Source organism: Eupeodes corollae, chromosome 1 (genome assembly GCF_945859685.1).
Source record: "Eupeodes corollae chromosome 1, idEupCoro1.1, whole genome shotgun sequence".
In the NCBI taxonomy this organism is placed as follows: Eukaryota; Metazoa; Arthropoda; class Insecta; order Diptera; family Syrphidae; genus Eupeodes; species Eupeodes corollae.
The window spans coordinates 6,806,523-6,825,167 of record NC_079147.1 but is presented as its reverse complement, the minus strand read 5'-3'; the positions used below and the strand labels follow the sequence as shown (position 1 = coordinate 6,825,167).

The 18,645-nt window shown below is 33.2% G+C and overlaps 1 protein-coding gene and 1 long non-coding RNA gene across 5 annotated transcripts in view; one reads left to right on the top strand and one right to left on the bottom strand.

The window, feature by feature from the left end:
* The window catches only part of LOC129953719 (sodium/potassium-transporting ATPase subunit alpha), a 110,132-nt gene extending 91,714 nt beyond the window's left edge, over window positions 1-18,418 (bottom strand). For 2 of the 4 annotated variants that reach the window (XM_056067105.1, XM_056067104.1), the window contains exon 1: window positions 18,312-18,410. In XM_056067105.1, coding sequence (XP_055923080.1) covers window positions 18,312-18,335 — 24 coding nt within the window. In that variant the 5' untranslated portion in view covers window positions 18,336-18,410. Of the gene's footprint in view, window positions 1-18,311 lie in introns of all 4 variants that reach the window. The other 2 variants (XM_056067109.1, XM_056067103.1) reach the window with 2 other exon arrangements.
* Window positions 16,283-17,463, top strand: LOC129953720 (uncharacterized). Its single transcript, XR_008782577.1, has 2 exons — window positions 16,283-16,741; window positions 16,801-17,463. It is a non-coding gene; the product is annotated as an uncharacterized LOC129953720 (long non-coding RNA).
* Window positions 18,419-18,645: the final 227 nt, after the last annotated feature.

The window sequence follows — 18,645 nt, the reverse complement described above, 5'->3', positions numbered from 1 at the left end:
GGACCATTTAAGGCGCAGTCAAGGTCAAAATTGGCATGAAATAATCTTCAAACATTAAAATATACGAACCGTACTATCGATTCAAATAAAGATTTCATAATATTTTTGATTTCTTTTTTTTTGAACAACTTTCCTATAGTTTTTAAAAATCACCCTTCTTCAACTTCTTAAATTCCACGTGGTTTCTTATTCCCCATTGTACCAAGCTGTTTAGGTCGGAATTTAATTAACTTAACATATTTTGTCGGTCCAGTTCGACATCCGAAGAAGAGGGGTGTGAATCTGAAAACGAATATGAAAAGCTGAGAGTACTACCGTCAGCGAAACAATGTATTAGATTAGAAGTTGCAGACAGGAGATCATTAATAAAAATGAGAAAGAGTTTTGGCGATAAACCAGAGTTCTGGGACACACCAGCATTTATTTTGTAGTTTTCAGACTTGAATCCATCCAATTCGAAAGGTTATTACTAATCCAATGAAGGAGGGAATTATGAAACCGAAAGCACGCATTTTCGATAAGAGAGACGATGCCAAACATTATCAAATGCCTTTGAAATATCAAGTGCAATAATCTTACTTTCTCCAAAACTATGTAAAGATTTGTTCCACTGTTCGGTGAGATGAACCATGAGTTCACCAGTGGACCTACTGCTACGAAAGCCGTATTGTCGGTCATTAAGGAGCTTGATCTTCGAGATATTTCTTGAGCTGATAATTATTCAGCGTTTCCATGACCTTGAAAAGAAGGGACGCAAGTGCAATCGGTCGGTAATTAAAGGGTGAGAAAGATTCGCCTTTTCTGGGAATAGGCTGGCGGTTGTCCATCCGTTCGGAACGAGAACTGAGGAGTAGGACAGATGAAAAAGCTTACGCAGTGGTTTTGCCAGCGTTGAAGAACACCTCTTCAGAGTAATAGCGGGGATACCATCCGGACCAGCTTATTTATGTATGTTAAGATCTTTTAGGACTTTCGCTACAACACGAGTTGGAAAAAAGATTTACCCCATAGAATCATTAACTCGCTCAAGTACAGGCGGAGTCGTAACACTCACTGGCAGCGTTGAATTGGCGGCGAACTGCCTAGCAAAGAGATATTGCAAATACTGCTTTCAGAGGAAACTGCACTCTTTTAAATTAAAACGGCAAATTAGTTGGAATTATCGGAATGAGGGTACTTTATTTCCTTTCGCTATTCCAGTCATGATTATAGCTTTTATAATATTTCGTCCTAGGTGAGTAATCTGTAGCCGTGTACCATTACATAACTTTGGTGCGACAAGATTTCTCATTTAGTGGACTGGAACACCAACCCTCAATCTCAACTTATGAGAAGAAAAAACTGATAATTCCAAAGAATTAAGAAACTCTATGCGTATGATTTTATTTGCTCCGTGTCCATTACGTTGTCTACTGAGAGGTACACGACGATATCTGGCTAACTATCCCAATAGTTGGAGTTAAAATTGCCTTCTAAAACAACCACTCCCGATTGACCATATTTATATGCATGTTTGGATAGACATTAATTTGTAATTCATCTGTGCTACAGACAATTTGATAGAATTCATGACTCAATGTAATCGAGCCGCTGAGGTCAAAAGTAACTCAGACCTTCTTAAGTCTCAAATTATCTCCTTACCGAATTTCATTTAAATCTGTTCAGTAGTTTAAGCGTAGAAGTGATCGGCCCACCTGAATTTTCCCATGGGAATGCGTCATTTTAACAGGGTAAAAAGTATCATATGTCCTATCCTATCGGGTATCGAAATATCTCCATACCAAATTTCATACAAATTGGTTTCAGTTGTTTAGGCTTGATTGAGTATCAGACACACAGACAGACAGACAGAGTTACTTTCGCATTTATAATATTAATATTTATATAAAAATATATATAAAAATATATATAAAAATATATATAAAAATATATATAAAAATATATATAAAAATATATATAAAAATATATATAAGTATAATATAAGTATAAGAATATATAGAAGTTTGGAAGTATACATAAGGATTTATAGTTTAAAAAATGTTTTATTAAACCTATTTGGATAGTGTTTCAATCTACCGCTTTTGATTGGAAGTTCAATGAGTCATAGAACAAAGAGTGTGATATTTGTTTGTAAAGTTTTCAGGATTTGTCATCATGTAAACAACTCAACTACATATGTTTTTTAAACTCGGATATATATATCGGAAATTATTAATATTAAATGTGTTTTAAATTCCCTTTCTGTTAAAAAATATTTTTGAATAAATATTGAATCATCATTTCATAGTTTATAAAAGCAATGCACGTGTTATGAATCAAACTTTAACTTTTCACTAATGCACCACTTATCAAATTTGTAAGGGTTCTAAACTTATTATATACATACAATTTACTAGTAAATGCAAAAATATATTTTAATCGATTAACAAACACCTTCCATCTGCTGCCATTCAAATTAAATTAATGCTAAAATCAACTCAAGCATGTACTTAGTCGTTCCAAAAATAAACACAATTTTGGAGAAGTATTTAGTTTTTTTTTTTTGAAAAGAAGAAACAAGTATAATGACCTCGAATTGACTGATGTACATTTAAATATGTTTATTTGGCATATTTCAATTTTACGAATCAATATATAATGAACCTACGTACATAGATACACTCCAGTGCAAAATGAAAATGATTAGTCTTTCGAAAATTTTCCTTTCTGAAGAATACATTTCTTGAAGGTAAAATTAGACTTGTAAAATATAACTTCTAATCTAGATGTTTTTAAATTAAGCATATGCCAGCTAAATCTGCCACACCCGAAATAAGTAAAAATGATCGTAATGCATTGAAGGGTCTAGTTATATTCGTGCAGTCGAATCGAATAAACATGAAGTCTAGAAAATGATTTAAGTTTCATCTACAAACGTATAACACTTATTAGTTAATCTCACTGTTGAAGTGCTTTCAAAGAATTAAAATTAATTTATAATTCGAAGGTCAATATTATATTACCTCCTCTAGGCACATCAGACCATTGTATCATATCTGCAAAATTATTACGTCTTAAAAACCCAGTTAAAGAAAAAACTCCTACGAGAACCGTTTGGCAATATAAAAAAAGCCAACTGGGACGGCCTCTATGAATTCTTCAGGGACTTTAACTGGTCACTATGCTTCCTCGATAATGACGTGGATTCCAGCGCAGATATGGTTACAAACTTAATTCTTTGTGGAATGAAGAATTTTATCCCGAATAGGGTAAAATTAATCAAACCTAAAGAGAACTTAGGTTTGATTCGAGCTGTAAAGAGGTTATTAGGTTCTCAGATGTAAGTTTCCGGATTTATAAAGCCAACTCCACTGAGGAAAACCGGAATAAGTTCAAACTAGCTAGAAAGACCTGCAATGGCCATATTCGACGAACCAAACTTTGGCATGATCAGAAATTAAGGCAAAAAATACTATAATGTTCCAAAGGTAGTACAAATGTCTGGTCATTTGTAAGAAACTTACAAAACAGCAAGTCATCCTCGGTTACAACGCTCGTCCACAATGACACTCCCTTTGTAAGCTCAATTGATAAAGCCAATTTGCTTGCAGCACAGTTTGATGTTAATTCGACGCTACCGGAAAGTGTCATGAGTCCTCCTGTTCTTGATAGAGTAAATGATTCTATGGGACAAATCTTCTTTCGCAATAATGCAGTTGCAAGAGAACTGAAAAATCTTGAAATACACAAATCTGCTGGTCCTGATAGTATCTTCCCAATTGTTCTGAAGAGGTGTTCTTCAACGCTTAAAAAAACACTGCTTAAGCTTTTCCATCTTTCCTACTCTACAGGTTTCTTTCCGAGCGGATGGAAAACAGCAAAATGAGAACCCTCCCCTCCCCCCTTCTAAATATCGTCCATAAGCACTCACGTTCCTTCTTTCCAAGGATATAGAAACGCTGATTAATTATAAGCTTAAGAAATATCTCTTCGACGATGCAAGAAATGTTAGGCCCTTGCCAGTTGCATTCCCCCCTCCCCCTTCAAACAATTCAGCCGTAATACTCATACTTCTAGGAATGCTCATCAGTTTACCCTTGAGCTCAGTGTCGGACGTACTGTCAAGCATAGAGATTCTTTTTTTAACCGCACATCGAGAATGTGGAATGCTTTACCCAACTCTGTTTTTCCCTATAATTTTAACATTCAAAACTTTAAGACCAATGTGCAACGGTATCTCCTCTTTCATCCTTCCTTTTTTCTCCTAAAGCTCGCACTGTGTTTAAACTTTAAACATGTTAAGGGTATTTAAAACCCCTTAAGTGGGCACTCAACTATAAAAAAACAAAAGATTTTATATTGTGTTTGAAATAAAAGAAGAAATTTATCAAGAAATAAACATAATTGATTTGTTTAGGAGCTTCAGGGAACATCTGAACAGCTTGTCTATAAAATTAAATTTAGTCTGTTAACTTAAATATAAGGTGCAAAACCATATCGGTTTAGGTGTTTTTCCTTATATAAATAGGTATAAAAAGTGCATAACCTTATATAAACTAGAGTACATGGGTTTTAATTGCACTACGCCTTTAAACTGTATTGTGTCTTTATCTTTTTTAAATCTTAAATTTAAGAACTTAAACTCCTTCATAGAATTTTAAACATGTTTTAATTCAAATGCCCAAAATCAGTCGACCCAGAGTGTAATCGAATGAAATTAAACGGAAAAGTTTTAATATAACCAAACACCAACCAACACAAGAAGAAAAAAAAAAGATCATATTAATATCCATATTGAACGACATGGGTTTGGCTTATATTATGTTCTATAGCTATATCTCGTGCTAATCATACATTAAGGAATCATTTAACCCCAAAATGCCCGCAATCGTAGATATTTTCGTTTTGGCAAAAGAAAATAACTAGTAAACTTTTTAAAAAGGGGAAGTAGTAAACGTGATAGTATGTCATCAATGGGTCACGTCGGTGTGGACGCCGTCGTCCCTGTTTAAATATATTAAATATTATTAAAGAAAACTAAGCTCGATTATCTTTTAGACCTTAATCTCAGTTATTCTATTTAATCACGAGAAAATAAAGTCAATATTTTTAAAGGAACGAATTTAAATATGAACGAAACTGAACTACTGTTTAATAGAAACAGTCATTATTGTAGCATTAATTAAAGAAATTATTTAATTAAGGAATAATTGGGTATGTTACTGTTTCCGGATGACTGTGACTTGTCGACAATCCCAAGTACACAGATTTTGAGTTACTTAGCTTCGTTTCCTCTGAATTTTCAAACTAAATATTCATCATTTAGTAGACGAACGTTACATTTTAACCAATTTTCAATTATCGCTTTTAACCCCTAAGTTCTTCCAAATAACTTGAAAATGAAAACTAAGATTTCTGAGCTGAGATTATGGGTGAACAAATAATATTTCCCATTCATAGAATTATTGTTGCATAATCACCGGTTTAAGCACACACCACGCTCATGAACTTAATTGTTATTATATTTTTCCACTTTTTTTTAGGTATGTAATAAATAAAGAATAACGATATATTATTCTGTCAATAGCATTTGCAAAACGTTACTCATATTCGAAATATCGATTGAGAGACGACACGTGTTTTGTTCTTTGTATTACAAAGCCACAAATACTGAATTGTGTCATACATATGCAATAAAATATGGAATTCATAATAAGACTTTATTCCCACGAGAATAAAGTATTTGAGAATGTGTTCAATTTTCTTTTCTTTTTTTTCTAAAAATGCATTTATGTATTTATAAATTGCTTGTTTTGAATTGAAAATCATCTTTAAAAAACTTCAACTGAGGTTAAACTTCATTTGTGAAATTATTAGAATAATAGATCAATCTTCTTTAAGACCAAATGTAGATAAATTTTAGGTTCTAAAGAAAAAAACCACCTTCCAAGATAAAGACGTTTCTTTAAAACGATTGAAATATAATGTTATCTTATTGTTAGAAGTCTTACATCGTTGGCCAAATGATTTAAGCTGCCAAAAATTATACTGCAAATTTTACAAGAAATCACAACAATCAAATGGAATTCAACACTGGTCAAAATAAAAACGTACTATTTTGAACATTAAAGTGTCATCAAATTCATTTTCAAACAAAAATAGACGAGAAGCAGAGGAAACGTTATTTAATGCCTAAACCACAAGCTAACGACAGGTGAGTCGGGCTTTTGACAAGCTTCTTCCCAAGTTCATGTGTTATACGCCCAAATAATGGCAAACCTTAATGTAGCTTCACTTTTTAATAAGGTAAACAAAAGAAGGGAAGAAACTGCTGCTTTATACAGATTCTGAAATAAAACAAAATTGCAATAACAATACAGACAAAATAGGATCTTTTCAACCGTTGAGCTCGAGTCTACTTTATTTTCAAAGTAAACGTGCTTCGTGTCGCTCTCGAGAGCGATCTTGCATTAAATACTTATATCTTGATAGAGCAGACCCCGCACCGAATTGGTTATAACGATCTACCTACGGTTTGACTCAAAATTTTGTTTAATTCTTTTTTAAGAACAGTACCAATAATTAAAGCAGCTGAAACCCTTCGCTTGTAAGAATACATGGCCAACTGATAATATGCTAGCAGAAGAAATTTATCAAGTTGACACGATTATAAGAGAACTCTCAGCAAGAAAACTCTCAATATTCTAGCAGACAGCTCGCGATAGCAAAACTTCTAGGGCCATATTATCACTCCCGAGTCGCCTACAAAAATAAGCGAATGTGACTTTTTGGCATTACTGTTTGCGATTCGCCAAGTTGACGTTCAGCTTAAACTTCAAAAAAAGCCCAATATTGGGATTCTTTTGCCCTTGAGCTAAAAGCATTGGGACCTCCTATACGAGAGGGTAAAGAGTGGCATAAGGTGCGTAACAAAGAATATTACAAAACGGTTTTAGAAAATAAAGTTTTTTGGTTTGGCTGGACTATAAATTAAAACTGAAAAAGAAAATCGCGACAAATAAAAAGGATGTAGTCGCAAAAGGTGGAGGACCTTTCCGGCAGTTGTCTTTGTCCCCTTTGGAACAGGCAGTTGACAATTTGCTAAGTTTACAGCAAGCTGTAAATCCAATGGGTAAATTTGTTTGCAACGAATTCAACTGCAACAGTGGAACAACCCGACTCAAGTGATGCAGACATTGAAGTTGAAGATGCTCCCATGGCAATGACATCAGCCCAGTCAAAAAAAATCAACGAATGTCGTTGAAGTTTGTGGATGAACGAGTGAAACTCCTCCAAAAACAAACGGAGACTCAAGACAAACTTCTTCTTGCGTATAATATTTCATTTGTTATTCGGGTACCTTCTGATGGTAAATTAGCAGAGTCCCATTCCGTTGATTCACTATCAACCTCATTGGATTGCAAGGTTTCTTCTTCCACTGCCTATGGATCTGGAGTGTTGCACTGAATGCAATGCACAAGGAGCGTTAACTATTTTGATGGCTTTCTGTGGACTGTAGTGCAGTTTTCGCTCATTCAAAACTGACCTGAATCTACTTTTTAAAATGCCAATTGTTCTCTCAATAATGTTTCTTGCCTTCGCATCTTTTTTATTGAATAGTCCTTCTCTAGACCCAGAGGAGGCATTTCTAAATGGAACGATTAAATAGCAGTAGAGGATATCCTGAATCTCTTACAATCTTAAAAAACAAAAAATTGTTTAAACATATGCTAATATAAGAGTATGATTCACATAACAAGATATGTTGACCGTTCTCCATTTATCCACCACCTTTAAAGCAAATCCTTTAACGCACTATGATTCCACACAAACGAGTCATGCGTAGAACCAGGACATCTAGCATCAATAAATCTTATTACTCCATTATTGTCACAAGCCTTAAAAAGAAAAAGTTTTACCTAAACATTAAGATTCAATTTTGAATTACTTTACCACCATCGCATTTAAGCTGTAAAAACCTTTTCTATTTAAATATTGGTGTTGTAACTCAGCAGGAGCTATGATACCAATGTGAGTTCCGTCTACACATCCAACTATTCCTGGTAAGCCTGCTCTTTGATTAGTGGACATAACTGCATTGATCCAAACTGGGCAGATTATTGCTTCAAGCAAATTAAGAACTTCGCTTAAAACTACTAAAACTGTAGGTTGGGAGAAACCTAGCTCAACAAAGTCATCCTACACTATTTTGATAACTTCCACATCCGAGAAATCGTTGTATGCACGCAAGTTTTAAAATTGGTGGAATTGCAGGACTTTGAGTCGTTTGAAATCCAGAACTTATCTGACTTAAAACATATTTAAATGCGTTTTTGCCAAGCCGAAAGTATAACACAAATCTATGAAAAAAATTTAGTTATATTAAATTATCTGGTACTTCCAGTGGGTTGGAAGCATCTCGAAAACAACTCCTCAAACTGTAGATCATGATTTTTTCTTCTTTATTTGTTACTTCTTCATTTTCATCTTCGAAAAACAATTCAACGCTGCTAATCATCTTTGTTTTATTTACTTTTTCACAAAGAACAATATTCTTCAATCTGAATTTATAAATATTTATGACAATGAATGACATTTCACTTTCAGTTTTTAATGTTGGCAGTTTTGTTTTCAAAGACGAACTACAGAGTTCGCAATTCGTAATACCTCCAAACTGTAAATTCGCCAAAACATTCGACTTTAGGCGAATTTGCGACTCGCGATTGATAATACGGCCCCTAAAATTTGGCTCTCAAATGGACAGTCTACCGAGAGTTGCTCCCGAGATTTAACTAGCAGAAGTACTCTCAAATGGACACGCACCTTTAGATTGCCTTATAAGGGTTCATTATTTCTATTTAATATGTCAAAGCCGGCACGACAGAACAGTGATTGTGTTACTTTTATGGTGTTAGTAATAATCTGCCATATTAGCATAGTTGGAATTTTTTCTCAGATCCCAAAAGAAAACAATTCCATTGGTAGTGAATAATCTTATACTATTTTGCAGTACGGACGGAATTGGAAAAATTTCCCATTAAGAGGAAATTGGTGATTGTAAGAAGATTCAGAATAAATTAGCCTGAAACCATTATGGAATTTTTCTTTATGTCAAAGTTCAACAGTAACAAACTTGAATATTAGATTCTAGATTCCGGAATAAATGATAAATAATTAGACTAAACAGAGAATGTCGAATTGCAAATGAATAGAAGTAATATTTTTTTTCAATTGATGTCGTTTAAAATTGCAAAACATTCATTTTTCCTTTCGAAGTTAATTAACCTTGATTCATTCTGATGACAAAGAATTCTGCAATTTTAGCATAATTGCCATCATCCGGATAAGTGATTGGATTATGAAAACCTTTTATGATTTGAAAACTATCTAAAGTTTATGATTACAAATAATAAAAAGACTAAAATGTACTTTTATTCTTAAAGAATTTTATTCAATCTTTATATCAGATGATATCTTTAATACATGAATTATTTTGAATGTCAACTTATTTTTTTTTAAGACTCTTGTTAATAACTTAATTGCTACAATTAATTAAAACAGTTTATTCTTAGAAGTACCCCTTTAAAATTTGTATTACTGTTAATAACATAAATTAACAGAGCAATATCTCATTACTGGTCTGGGGCCGAATCACCGCATCAGTTGACGAGTAATACGTGACTGAATTATGTCAATTTGGCATTACCGCTCACGTTAACGAGCAATCTTAGTACTTTAATTTGGAATTTTGTGAGCAGTTATCGAACGGGATTTCATTCGACAGACTAAAAGTTAACTGATGATATGTTTTTGAAGCGAGTTGTCATCAAGATGTAAAAATTATAGTATTTATTATTTTATTATTGTATTTTAAACAATTTTTTTCTTTCTAGGTTATGTTTAAACAAAATTAACCAGGAACAAAAAAATGCTATGGCGGAATATATGTATGTCTAGGCACCCCGATCTAGCCAAAAATATACTGCCTAATTGCCAACAGGGAAAGGTAACATCAATAAGACTTTGGCAACAGTTAACAGAAAACTTAAATTCCTTAGGACCTCCAATCAAGGATATCAAAGGCTGGAGAAAAGTATGTTTATATTTATTTATATACCTTAATTTTTGCTCTTAAGTAAACTATTTCTCTGTAATCTAGACTTATGCTGATCAAAAATTTCAAATCAAAAGTTAGTTGTCTTTCAACAAATTTTCAAAAATGAAGACTGGTGGTTTCGAGGAAAAAGTATTAACAGTGGCTGATGAACAAATTTTGGCAGCAGCCGGAATTGACGTCGCAGTTGAAGGCATTTCAGTCCAAAGTTTTGGTACGTCCACACCGAAAATTTGCACACCAACTGCGATAGGCCAAACATAATTTACAAATGTTTTTTTTATTCTCACCTTCAGAATCACTAGACAGGAACAAAATATCCATAATAATAAATTGAACTCTTTATTAACCAATTCACTTTTCGCATAAACACAGATGTTATCTGTCAAAACTATAGAGACTCGATGAAAATTATAGAAGAGTCGATGTAGTAGATTATAACTACTACAATTATAAAAATCTAAACGTTACGTCCCACTACGTATCATCCCAATGTAGTCACTCGTTCGTTCGGTAACTGATGGAATTTACTCACTCGATGACTGATGCGGTAATTCGGGCCCTGGTTTACAAAATAATGTCAATGGTTACGGTTTACATCACTAAAACTTTTGAAAAATTAGCCTAGATAAATAAATATATCAAACTACCCAAAGGGCACCGGAGAACACATTAAGGAATTATAATACAAGAACCTGATTTTTAAAATTCAAATCCTGTTTGAGAATAAAAACTATCACTTTTGCTGGACATAGTACCCTATAGATTTATCCTCTTAAAGCTTTAGAAGTCTATTTTCCACTCTATAAAAGAAATCAAAAAAGTATAGTTTAAATTTTCTTTGCTACATTCAATGCATAAGTTTGTAACTTTAATTTTAGTTAGACATACACAGAGACAACGCTTTTGCTTATCAAAATAAATAAAAGCTTTGATTTATTTGCCTTGATTAATAGAAATTTCAGTGGGTAGAATATGAGTAAGCTTTCTTATTTTGTCTTACTTCTTTCTTACTACTTGTCAGTTGATAGTTTTACTTTTAGAAAGAAAGACACATACTTTTAAATTTGAACTTCTTTTAAGAATTTGGTGGTAGTTAAGTAATTCAAAGTTTTACATATACAAAAAGAGGACTAAAACGGAAAAATAATTTATATTTCAAGTCCCAAGGTAAACATAAGTTTTTAAAATATTATTTTAATCTTTTATTTTACTGTTTTTTTTTTTGTTGTTATGTGTAAGCAACGTATGTAGGATGCTAAGACAACTTGCAGTGACCACTGAGGAAACCTGTCATTAATTTTAGGTTATTCGTGCTTAGACTGATACAAGGTCCAAAAAGGTTTAAGCAGTAACAGTTCCCAAGTAAAAGTTTAGCGGATTCATTTCCAAATACAGAGTTGATACCTATTTCTTTCCACATTTTCCTCTATTCCGTAATAGAGCTCTCGCCCTTTTTGGGGCTATGTCACTTTGTTAAGTAATGTGCTTCTAAATTGTCTTGAACTACGAGATACTAGATAATAAAGTGAAAATTGGTGTTACTTGTAGTTCAATTAGTAAATCAATGCAATACATTCGCACAACAGTTTTTAATGCTGGAATAGGGCTTAGCACTACTAATGGGGCTTGACAATTCGACAATATTCTAGTTTCTTTTGTGTCCTTTGAATACTTTTTTTAGTCCTTTAGTTCTCTAGAATCTTTAGTGGTATCCGTGGCATGATAGTTAGTGCGATGGACTGTCATGCGAGAGCTCTTTGCCTTTTTTTCACGGGCACTGGTTCTTTCCAGGAATTCAAAAATTCTTCAAAAGTAATTCTTGTCATCAAAATTTCGTTTTCAAGTTAGCTGTTCACATTTGGCATTAAAACTGTAGGTCCTCTTCACCCGTGATATGATTCGCACACAGCAATGGTTGAGAGTTCCAAGTCAAAAGGCCTTGGTTGTCTAAGGGTTTGTTAAGCCACCTATTTTATAAGCCAATTGTTTAAGTAGATTTAAAATGAACAAATCGTAATAACTTAAAAAACTCCTTTTAAGGCATCAAAATTCAACATTAACCATCTTCGTCTAAGACAGACAATTAACCGAGACAGCTATGATTTGAAAATAGCAAGATTCTCAAATAATCAAAGTCGAAACACTTGATATGCTGTTGCAGTAAAATATAAAAAAAGATGTCTTGTCCTAAACTGTCATCAGATTCCTTTATTTGAAGTACTTAGTCTTTGGCACGCCCATATTAACTCAAAAACTTTTCTGAATCCTAACTGATGATCAAACCTTGACAAAGTGCCTTTAGGAGCCTTTAACCATATCAACCCTTATCACTCGTATTGCTATCTCTCCGTTGACCTAAATACCTAATTGTTTATCTCTATTTGAATGTCAAGCCTTTTTTTAAAAACAAACCACTAGAGGACGATGAAAATATCTCCAAAATTTAAGCCCAGAGTGCCATTACGTTCCTGATTTATTTACACAATTTAATTAGCTTCTTAGCATAAATAAACAAATCGTTGTTTTATAAACAAAACAAAATCTACCTCAAAAGTTATGGAAAAAAGGGAATATAAAAATTCCCATTGGAAATGATAAATAGTTTTACTGTTTCGGGACTAAAAGTTCTTCGGTGATAAATTAAATGTTGTAATGTTGTACAACTATTGTTTGGGATTTTTATTACACGTGTAATTTAGAGTGATACATAAAATACACATGAAGAGTGGATTAGAAAGAGGGAGAGGAACAACTTCACAATTGTATGTACCTTAACAAAAATGTTCTACAAAATGTAAATATATATTAACACAGACAATTTAAAGTAGGTGAATACAATATAATTGAAATAATTTGAGATATAATGGAAGATCAGTTTTAAGTAAGAACAGTTGAATAAATCTTTAAATAGTTGTATAGAAGCAGTTTCCGTTTTAAAAATGCTCAGCAAACAAGGTTCATTCTGTTGTTAGTCATTCAAGACCCAGATTTCGATGAAAATGCATATTTTTTTACAGCAAAAGAATCAAGATAGTTTTTCATATTAAGAAATTTACTTGGAAATGGCATTCAATCGTTTTCGCATATTTTGATATAGGGCCTTATTACGAGAAGCGAATCGAACGTTTGATTGTTAGTAGACGTTTTTGAAATCACTCATTTCGTGAATACCATTTTCTTATTTACTTCAAAAGCCAACACTTTTGGAAAAAGTGATGTTAATACATTTGAACGTCGAAAATAATCCATCTTAATTTTGCTCTATATTGGATTTCTTAAACGTTCGCTTTAAGTCGAACATTCGATTCGACTATCGTAATAAGGTGCATAAATGCAAATTTTGCCTGCATATTTTAAAAAAAAAGTAAACATTTAAAAAATCAATTAAATCGAAAACTTAACAACAAATATTTAAACGATTTTTTCAAAAAGTACACAAAAGAAATTATACCCGACAAATCTGCAATAAGAAAAAAAAAAGCTATGTTGATAAAGTGTTTACTCGTATTTTCGATGAGTAAAAATAGATCTAAAAGATAATTTTTTGATGAAACCATGATACCCATACAGGGTCGGTTTGTTGCAAACGTAGTTGTAGGTATCTTACATCAAGATGAGGATATAAGCAAGATAAATATTAAGCCTCGCTTAAGCTTTTTACGAATCTGTTAACATATCGACAAAAATAAAATCCTTCTGTTTTTAACAGATGCAGCTTCACACACTGAAAATATTTCATGCAAAATTAATTCATGAGACTTGCCGGCTTCATGGGCTTGGTATATAGCTCGAACTATGGGTTCCTAGTGAGGGACCTCAATTAGAGGGTTAGAACTTACTCAAAAACCAAATAAATTTAATGGAAGAAGCAATTTCGAAAAAAAATGCTGTAGAGTCGCCAATGGGTCAATCAATTTGCAAAAAAAAAAATGGAAAACGCCTTTAAAAAAAACGAAGGATATACACAAATGAAAAAAATCTACACATCCTTAAATGGGGATGAAGCCCTACTTTGTAACTCGATTCTACTTTTGATTCTATTCGAAACTAATTTCCGATTCTACTTTCAAAGCGTACTACGTATGAAAGTGGAATCGGATGCCGATTTTCAAAAAAATGTGTACATTCGAACGAGTATACAATTTTTGAACAAGAATATTTATCACAAAAATAAATGTTTGTGATTTTTGGTTCAATTTGCAAGAAAATGAAGAAAGACACGAACAAATTAAAGCCAAATTAAGTACATTACATACATATATACGGTAGAATATTTGAACAACGAGTGAATGAAAAATATATACTTTTGTTTTAGTTTTGTTAAGAGCTATCGTCTTTCTAAAGACGGATTTATGTTCTTACTTAACATCATTTCACCCGCGACATGACTACTCACAGAAGACAAAATGCTGTTCCGGTTATCATTATTTTATCAGCAGCATTGAAATTTTTGGCAACAGGAGGTTACCAAAACCAAATCTGTGGTGACAAGAACGCTTTAATTGCACAGAAAACCATGTCAAAAATAATTGCCGAAGTTTTGACTTCAATCAAAAGAGTCATGTGCCCGCTGATGATGAACTTTGAATTGAATGAGGAAGAGAAACGAAAGTCCACACGTTATTTTTGTCAAAAATCACGATGGACCTAATATTCAACATTCTACTTACACTTTAAAAAAAAAAAAAACTTAGCTCGCAAACACATTTGATGTAGAATGATTATTTTCGATTTTGCCTTGTTTTTAGTTTTACTTTCTAGTTAGGTAGTTTCTCGTTTGTTTGAAAGTTCTTAAGAACATAGTTGGTACTACTAGAACTATTCAAATAGATACATAGTACCAATTTTTTGAATTCGAGCAATTTCATTGTAGAATCGATTGTTTCGATTGTCAATTTTCAGTTAATGAAATTGTTTCCTTTCAAAATGCCCTACTAACGCCTGTTGGCCTAGAAAGGTCGTTTTCTACGTAGAACTTTCATTTTTTGAAACCTTTTTTTTTTCAATTTCTTTAACAGTTCAGCAGAATATTTTGGATTTTTATGGAATATTTTTATTTTTTACGGCATAGTTAGTAATGTTAAGTGCATATTTTAGGCGCATATTCCTTGTTTTTTAGAACATGTGAATCCGGGCCCTAGACTCATTACTAGGGCTAGGATTTCCATGCAAATGCATATTTTTTTTGACAAACTTTAGAAGCAAGCGAGCAAATTTTCTTTCTTAAAATGGCAATTAATCATTAGTGGATATTTTTATAATTAATGCATATTATTCGTTCATATTTAAAAAATTGGAGATAAAATTAAGATTTAATCGGTTTCAGAGAAAATCAAACGGACCATTAAAATTAGAATCAATGAACTAGGTAAAAATACAAACAGATTCTTCTCTTTTTAACCGATGCCGCGCCATACATGGCTAAGGCAGGTATCCGAAGTTGAAGTAGCTTATGCACTGCATCAAGTTGTATAGGAAAACCGAACAAATTTAAAAATGCAGATTTATTGGTGAAAAATGGAAAACAAATATTTTTAAGGGCACCATCTCTTCCACCACAGCCATTGTTACCAGGTGGGCAACCTGGCTACAAGCAGTTGCCTATTACGCAAAGCACTTTGAGGAAGTGGTTAATAATTTCGATGATTCTGATGCTGTTGCAATAAAAAAATGCAAGCGATACTGAACCAGCTTTTACTTAAAAGCCAAATAATATTCCTCAGCTCTAACTACAGTTTTCCTTGTATGTAGTTGTAGTAAGGAAAGGAAACTCTTGCTGGTGATTCCAACAAATGTTTGGCAGCAGAGTTTTCTGAGAGAAAATTAAGAAGAAATTTGAAAAATCCAACTTAAAAATAAAAAAAGATCGATGCAGTCAATATCCCGACATAGATAAAGCTTTCCTAAGATGGTTTAAGGACCAAAGAAGCTTGAATACTCCAATAAGGGGACCAATTCTACAAACTAAGGCAGAAGGTTTTGCAAAAGGGTTGGGCAAATAACTTCACCTGCTCTACAGCTTGGATTCAACGAATTCGACAAAGATTTGGGAAATCGGTTATAACGAAACACCGGATGTAACGAACGGGTTCTCCAGTCCCATCGAGTTCGTTATAACCGATTTTGACTGTACTAAGTTTTTTTTTTTGTTGTGTTCATTGAAAAAAGGGATCTATTTGTTTCGATTTGTTTACTAATTACGTTATTACGTTAAACGCTTAGTAAAAGTAATTAACAGTCATTAAAAACACCTACTTGTCTTTTTTAAACTTGAGGAAGTAAAAAAGATCAATCAACGAAAAACACATCTTACATAACCTTCATTTTTCCAAACAAATATCTTCCTAGTACAGTGACTATCATAGCTTTGAGGCCCCTTAAAAAATACAACCTATATGATTAATAGAGCTACATACTTTACAAACAACAATGTTAGCATTGGTACAGACGTCGCTAGTCGTGTTAAGTTAAAAAAAAGGGTCTAAAGAGAAGATAAAAGAACAAAATAAAAACACAAAACCGGTTGGAATTTAATTGAAGACTGCTTAGAACATGTAGCAGCTGCTTCTAGCAACCATAGGTGAAGAGGTACGACAATCCGTTTTACCTGCGAATAATTCCTGCTGTTCAAAAACAAGTAGATAGGTAGGTACCTAACCTACCTAATAACTTATCAATCCTAAGCAATAATTCTAACTCTAAAGCGAAATTGATTCAAAGAAGAGAAGAATTTCACTTTTTCTTATGTGATGGAACACTGAACAACACAACAACTCGCGATGGTGATGGTGAGTAAATAAAAATAATAACATAAGCACTTTTAATTGCAGCACATAACAAATAATAATGAATAACAACAAAAATACACAAAACAAGGAGGGAAGTATCAAGGTACCTATAAGCTAAAAAAAATGCTGATTCTTGAAAAACTGGATTCTATTACAATAATGATCAACTTCTTATTTGAAATTCTAATCAGACCTCTGACAGATGATGAATATGAATACAACAAATCAGAAGGGCTTGAGTTTTAATTTTTCTTCTTGTTTTTTTTTTCAGACACTAAAATTATTTGAAATTAAATGAAAAATTCAATCAATAATTTGAAAGACTCCTACACAACAACCAACAACAACAATATACCTACAAAGTGTAGGTACCTACTCATTTGGACAGAGGAGTTTGTGGAAATGGAAACCGGGAGTAGTCGCGAATCGAATCTGGGTTACGTAAGAATAAACTGAGCAATATTGTGCTTTCAATGCAAAAACAATAAGTGCTTTGCTTAGCAATGTACCTACTACGATGACGGACCGGATCGTTGAATGGAAGCAACGCAAATCAATAAAAACGCAATTAATTCGTCATTCATTTAGATTCACATTAACTGCCAAGAGTGCCGAGGGAAAACCTTAATGACATTAGTTTTTGGTTGTCCTTAATCTATGTAAGGGATATCACTAAAAGGGTAGGTATGTGTCATGGCCTTGTCCAAATAAGACATGTATTTCACTTAATTACGAAACTAAAAATCACATAAACAATTAACCCACTGATGATAAGTATGGGTGGGTGGCTCATCATAAGTTCCTCAAGCCACCTCTTATATCGCCTATCGTTGGAGAGTACGAATCTCTTCTGGTTTATTGATCATGAGCAATACCCCTAAACACTAACTCCTTGGCAAAGTCATCGGTGTCAGTGGGGAAAAATCGATAGAAAATCGGTTTCGGTTGGGACTTCGATTTTTCTTCTCGGGCACTTTTTTTTCTCTCCTCACCTAAGTGAAGGAATTTAATTCAAAATTTGTTCCCATTTGCACCAAAGGAACATGAATTTTAAGTTTTCAAGTTTATAGCACCCTGCAAATGGTAATAAACCAACTGCAATGCAGTAAATGTTTAATTAACTGTTGTTTTCTCATACGTCTTCGTCGTGTTCCACTGTTCCAGAGCCAAAGCTAGAGCAGCAGAAGGCAGAGAAATAAAGAACATAACAGCTTCGTCGTCGTCGTATCGAATCGAATCGAAAGGGCGTCGCCGTTGTATGGAAAAATTAGAATTTTCCTAATCACACTTAAATTACAACACACAATTTTCACATTCAAATTTCTTAACTTAATCTAATTGCACTTTAGTTTATGAATTTAATTGTTAATAATTTGTAAATTATTTAATTAGAATTTATATAAAATAATTTAAAAAGAAGAACTTACCTCGTATTCTGACCTTAACGCCATATTCCAAAAAACTCGAATGCGAAGCGAAAGCGAATGCCAACACAAAATTGAATGAAAATACAACAACACAGTGAGCAGGTTGGTGTTGTTTTTTCGATTTTCCTTTTGCGTTTTCTTCGATATAACGGGGGAGTGGTACCAACGTCGAGAAGTTGAATAAAAAGACGCTAAACAACAACAAATTATGGGGAGATGTCAAAGGAGGTAGGTTCGATGTGAGGTGAGTATTGAAGATTTGAGTGTTCGTTAAGAGATGGCGCTACAACTACAGTGCGTCGCAGATGAGAATTGTGTATGGGAGTTGAAATTT